At 57.3% G+C, this 6029-nt stretch overlaps 1 protein-coding gene across 1 annotated transcript; it reads right to left on the reverse strand.

Moving 5' to 3' along the window:
- Window positions 1–655: 655 nt before the first annotated feature.
- On the reverse strand, window positions 656–4560 carry LOC127762551 (protein QUIRKY). The gene has a single exon (XM_052287054.1). It carries the CDS (start codon window positions 4178–4180, stop codon window positions 941–943), a length of 3240 nt encoding a protein of 1079 aa, XP_052143014.1. The 5' UTR covers window positions 4181–4560; the 3' UTR covers window positions 656–940.
- Between the last annotated feature and the right edge of the window lie 1469 nt (window positions 4561–6029).

Consider the following 6029-nt stretch of genomic DNA (forward strand, 5'->3'; position numbering starts at 1 on the left):
AATCTAGCAACACAATTACACCAAGGTATACCTGTGTGATACATGCAAACCACACCTTTTATTTTGCAAGATTATGCGAAATTACATAGGTAAATGCAAACCATATTTCTGACCTGTGTAATTTATTACTACTATATGTAACTTCCTTATAGAATGAAATTGTGTGTTAGAAGTAGATTGTTCATGTCAAGTATGCTTATGGTATCCGTTATTCTGACTTGTCAAAATGGCATCATCTCCTTAGAGAAAAGCTTATTTCCTTTGTTAAAGGTTAACATCAAAGCGGTTCTATCATATGGTCCATGGCTTATTCCTCATGCATTTATGCATCAACGAAATCACCAAAGTTTTCATGATATCATAAAGGTCAAGTGAAGTCCATGCACACAAGTGACCAGAAATTTTTGGACCTGCCTAAGATCAGCAAATCTAGTGAAGCCATGCTGTTGACATGTGAGATTAAGGTCACTCTCCAAAGTCCATTCTACTCCTTTTCTTCCTTTCTTGACACAACCATTAATCTCGTGCTCTGCTTTTGTCCATGGCTTGTTGTGTTCCTAACTTATTGTTCTTGGCCACTTGGTTCCATTCAGAGAGGAGTAGTTTGCACTGACAAAGTGAAGTGACAATCTTCTTTGAAGGGTTAGGACATGATCACCTGTTAAGTGAGATTCTGTCTTGACTTGTGATCAGAGCAAAGCAGCAGGAGCAGAGCTTCACTTGATTTGCCTCCTCTCTGGTGAAGCAGAGATGAACTCCCCAAATTATCATTTCAAAAGTGGCAAATCACCACTTCAACTATATATATAATAATGTTCAAATTGTGGTGTATACATGCTTATGAATAAAGTCGAATTTTCTTCTTTATTTTTCTTCTATCCACCGATTTTCTCCCTATATCGCACGCTCGTTATTACACCAGAACGAAAACCGATTGAGCTCAGAGCATCCTGTCGGAGAGGCTGGGCAGCCGCCGGAAGAAGTTGACGGCCGCCGGCGGCATGGGGTCCCGGAACATCGGGTGGCGGAGGTAGTAGAACCCGCCGGCGACGGCCACCATCTTGGGCGGCATGGCGTACAGCGCGACGGCGACGGCGAGGCAGACGCCGACGAAGATCCGGCTGGCGCGCGGGTCCCTCCAGCTCACCAGCGCCTGCACCCTCTCCCCCTGCGCCGCGACGTCGCCCATGACGCGCTGCACCCGCCCCGCCAGCGTCCGCAGCCTCTCGTAGCGCGCCCGGAGCACCTCCGGCGGCGGCACGGCGTCGAACTCCTCCTCCAGGTCGTCGGCCTCCACCGTGTCGGCCTGCGACAGCCGCGCGTCCATGCCGGCGGGGCCGCGCGGCCGGAACCGGTAGTACCAGACGCCGATGAGGAAGACGTAGAGCGACGCCGTGGGCACGGCCAGCTCCGGGTACCAGACGAGGACGAGGTAGAGGACGTGGACGAGCACGGTGGTGGGCGGGCTGCGCCACCGCTGCACGCCGTCGAGCCACCGCGCGAGCCCGACGGCCCAGGCGAGCACCCCCATGATGCGGAACCAGTTCGCCTTGGCGCGCCGCACGCTCCACGTGTGCGCGTCCACGTCGAGCATGTGGCGCACCACCTCCCGCCCCAGCGGCGGCTCGGACCGCTCCAGCCACGCGGCGACGACGCGCACGGCGGCGGCGCGCAGCGCCTCCTGCTGCGCGACGCCGATCGGGCGGAGGTAGTGCATCCGCGGCAGCAGCGGCGAGGTGTAGGTGGCCCAGGTGTCCGGCAGGTGCGCCGGCGACGTAAACCGCACGGCGAGCTGCACCTCCCCCATCTTCTTGAGCCCCGACCGGAGCAGCACGAGCAGCGGGTACGACGCCGTGTACGCCCGGTTGCTCTCCAGCGTGGACACGCGCACCCGCACCTTCCCGATCCGGTAGTCCTGCCGCTGCTCGTCCCCGGCGCCGGCGAAGGCGAACATCCGCCAGTTGTCGAACACCGCCACCGTGAGCACCGTGCACGGGTCGTACACCTGCCACGTGTACTGCTCGTTCCACCGCGGGTTGAGGCTGTCCGTGACGGTGCGCGTCCGCACCCACTTCTTGCCGTACTTGGCCACGCAGTAGGCGTCCGTCGACCCCTTGGCGCCGCCCTTCGTCTTCATCGGCAGCAGCCCGCACGCCCCGATGATGCCCAGCTCCAGCACGCCCACCGGCGGCCTCCACAGCTGCTTCGCCGTCGGCCGGTAGTCGCTGCACACGTGCGCCGCCTCGTCGAGCACGTGGTACCCTCCTTCCAGGCACAGACGGAGGTGAAGCCGGCCGGAGTAGAACCCCGGCGGGCCGCCGCCGGGACCAATGCCGATGTCGGAGGTGCCACCCTCGAGGCTGAACCACCTAGACGCGACGAGTTGCCGCTCGTGGAGACGCTGCTCGACGGAGTTGACGGGGATGGTGGCGTGTCCGAGCAGCGCCGGCTCCTTGATCATGGAGCGGTCCTCGACGAGGACGACGAGGCTCTCGTCGAGCGGCTCGGACACGACGAACATGAGGTCCTCCTCCCACGCGAACGCCGAGCCGCTGCTCCTGCTCGCCACCGACCGCCGCGTCCTCGCCGACTGGAACCCGACCTGGATCTTGACGCGCACGTCGAACGGCAGCCCCGGCGGCGGCGCCGGCACGCGCAGGTCCTGCGCCTCGATCACCGACGCGCGCAGGTACCAGAGCTTGGGCGACTGGTACACCTTGGAGCGCGTGTACGCGGCGTACGGCGCGTCGGTGTTCCACGCCTCCGGGAACGCCTCGTCGGCCTGCGTGCCGATCCACACCGCCACCATGATGTCGCCGGTCACCATGCCGGGCTCGCCGCCCTCGAGCCGGTACCACTGCGGCGCCAGCGGGCCGTCCGGCTGGTCGCGGACCGGCACGTCGGAGAGGTCGAAGCAGACGCCGCCGAGGAAGGCCTCGATCGGGGACGGCGCGCCGCCGTCCCAGACGGATATCTCCAGCGTCGGCTCCGGCTTGGCGTGGTTGATGGCGAACACCTGGTTCCACTCCGGGTTGCCGGTGCCGGAGACGTCACGGCCGGGGCGCGACCGGAGCGTGTGCGGGCCGGCCTGGATCTTCACGTACGGCCCCTCGCAGGCGCGGATGCCGCGCACCTTCACGACGCGGACGAACAGGTAGCGCATCGGCTCCACCAGGTCGTACGACGACTGCACCGGCTCGACGGCGTCGCCGGTGGACACGAACCGCCCGGAGATGACGCGCGGCGAGGTGGCGTAGTACTCCGGCCCCAACCCGCCGCTCAGGTGGCGCGCGATGCGGACGCGCTCCGTGGCCATCCGCGTCTTGCGCACCTCGGGCGGGTACCCCGCCTCGCCGCCGTCCGGCTCCGGTTCAGGCTCCGGCTCCGGCTGCGGCTGCGGATGCTGATGCTGATGCATCGGCGGCGCCATTGGCCCGTGCGGCCCGTGCACCGCCGGCGGCATCATCGGGCCGTGCGGGCCGTGCATCGGCGGCATCATCGGGTGATGCATCGGCGGCGGCGCCTCTTCCACGATGATGACGGGGGGATGCACCGGCGGCTGCTGCACCTCGACGGCGGCCTCGGTCGGCGCGGGGATGTTCGGGAGGTCCCTGGGCGCCTCAGGCGGGACCTCAGGCGGCGGCGCGCTGTCACCACCACCACCCTCCGGCGGCCTATCCTCCGGCGGCGGCGGCGCCTCGTCGTAGTAGTAAATCTTGAGGCCAACCTCGCCGCGGATCCAGCTGAGCAAGCTCCGCTTCTCGAGCGGGAAGTACACGATCCCCTCCTCCCCTCGCCGCGAGAACTGCGACCCGTAGATGCGCACGCGGCCGAGGAAGTGGTTCTTCCCGCCACCGCCGCCGCCGCCGCCGGAAGGGTTGAAGCGGCGGTCGTGGTAGAGCGAGACGTCGAGCGCCTCGGCGTGCATGGCGGCCGGGTCGTGCACGGCGAACTCGAGCCGCTCGTGCCACTGCGGGCTGAGGTCGCGCGGCACGGTGCGCGTCCGCTTCCGCTGCCCGTCGAAGTCCACGACGGCGAAGGCACTCGACGTGCCGAGCCCATCCTTGGGCACCAGGTCCCGCGCGTCCACCACCTCCACCGCCAGCCTCCGCGCCACCCGCATCGCCCCCGGCGGCCCCGGCGGCGGCCCAGACTCCGGCGGGGGCGCACCGGCCGCCATGGAAACAGAGTGGAGGTGGGAAAGGAGGTAAGCGAACGAGAGAGAGGGGAGAGAGTGGCGAATGGAATAGGGTTCGCTTATGATGTGAGGCTCATGGATTGGATGCTTTTTTTTCTTTTGGACGCTGCAGCGGCAGCTGCTACTATCATACTATGGTAGCTAGAGTGCGTGCTTTTGGAGGGAGAATCTGGGCAAAGAGTGAGAGGAGGAGGAAGATGGATGGCGGCTTTCTTGGCCTGGAAGCTCACGATCGCTTTGGTGCTCGATCGATGGCGCAGAATCTGATCTGCTTGCTTGCTTTTTTTCTTTCGAGTGTGTGTGCAGGTGATGCGGGTGTGATCTGAATTGTCGCCGACTCGTCGTCTTGCTGCTGCTGCTGCTTCCCGCCTTTTTTCACCCGCGTTCCCAACAGAGGAGGTTAAATAACTTCCACCAACCGCGCGCGGCGCCGGAAAGGAAAAAAAGAAGAGATTTTACACGTGTCATCTCTCATCTGTCCTGTGTTGTATCCTTCTCGGAGGATTTTGATATATTTTCCTTCAAAAATCAAATGTTTAAACGCATACATAAAGCATAAAATATAGAAAAAAACTAATTGTACAGTTTACATGTAAAGTGCGTGACGAATCTTTTGAGACTAATTACGTCATGATTTGATAATGTGGTAATAACGGATTAATTAGACTTAATATATGTGTCTCGCACTTTACAGGTGGAATCTGTAGTTTGTTTTGCTATTAGTTTACATTTAATACTTTAAATATGTATACTTTAATTTTTTTTAAATGGAACTAACACGGCCTTGTGCTTTGCTGCACGCTGCACGGGGAATGCCCGACCTTTTCAGGTTCTCGCCTCTTTGGGGTAAACGTATCTGTTTCTTCCAAGAGAGTTAAGAGTATATATATATATATGAGTATATATATATGTATTACTATGCCCCTTTTAGTTCCCTAATTTTTTTTCTAAAAACATCACATTCAATCTTTGGACACATGTATAAAGCATTAAATATAGATAAATGAAAAAACTAATTGCACAGTTAGGGGGAAATAACGAGACGAATCTTTTGAGTCTAATTAGTCCATGATTAGCTATAAGTGCTACAGTAACCTAGTGCTAATGCCAGATTAATTAGGCTCAAAAGATTCATCTCATGGTTTCCATATGAGTTATGAAATTATTTTTTTCATTCGTGTCCGAAAAGTCCTTCCGACATCCGATCAAACATCCGATGTGACATCCAAAAATTTTTTTTCCACGAACTAAACAGACCCTATGTACACAGTACACGTTGCAGGGGTGCAGAGTTCTCTGCTTTTCTTGTAGATTCAGTGAGATCTATGCGTCGTCTTTGGGCAGGATTACCGATTACACATTTACACCCAATCGTCAAATGGCCACGTGCACCAAACTAGAAGAAGTAGAAGAAGAACTCTGTTTCTTTTGCTCAAAATTGCGCAACATCCTCAAGATGTTGTTCGACGAGACGACGGCGAGCTTAAATCACGAGATAGCTGAGTATCTCCAGTTCTCCTCGTCGCAGAGCAAAATTAGACCCATCCCCAACAAAACACGTGCGTATCATCCAGGTATACACGGTGTATACTTAGCGTGGCACTCAGGCTATCTATGTGGAATGTGGTGCCCTGTTCGGTACTCCACGTGGCTTGCTTATACTGGTGCCACGTAAGCACTGAATGAGAAAGGCGTTATTTTTTTTCCTGATTCCTACTTATGCATTTTCTTTCTTTCAAAATAAAATCACTTTGCTTATTTCATTTCCCGCATATAATTCCCTAGTATTTTAGCCTTTTTTAAGTCATTGGTTAAATTTTACTTTTACCCC

The sequence above is a fragment of the Oryza glaberrima genome, chromosome 1, assembly GCF_000147395.1.
Source record: "Oryza glaberrima chromosome 1, OglaRS2, whole genome shotgun sequence".
Lineage (NCBI taxonomy): Eukaryota > Viridiplantae > Streptophyta > Magnoliopsida > Poales > Poaceae > Oryza > Oryza glaberrima.

Coding starts and splice junctions, on each gene's coding strand:
- LOC127762551 (XM_052287054.1), bottom strand. CDS start 4,180: ATGGCGGCCGGTGCGCCCCCGCCGGAGTCTGGGCCGCCGCCGGGGCCG.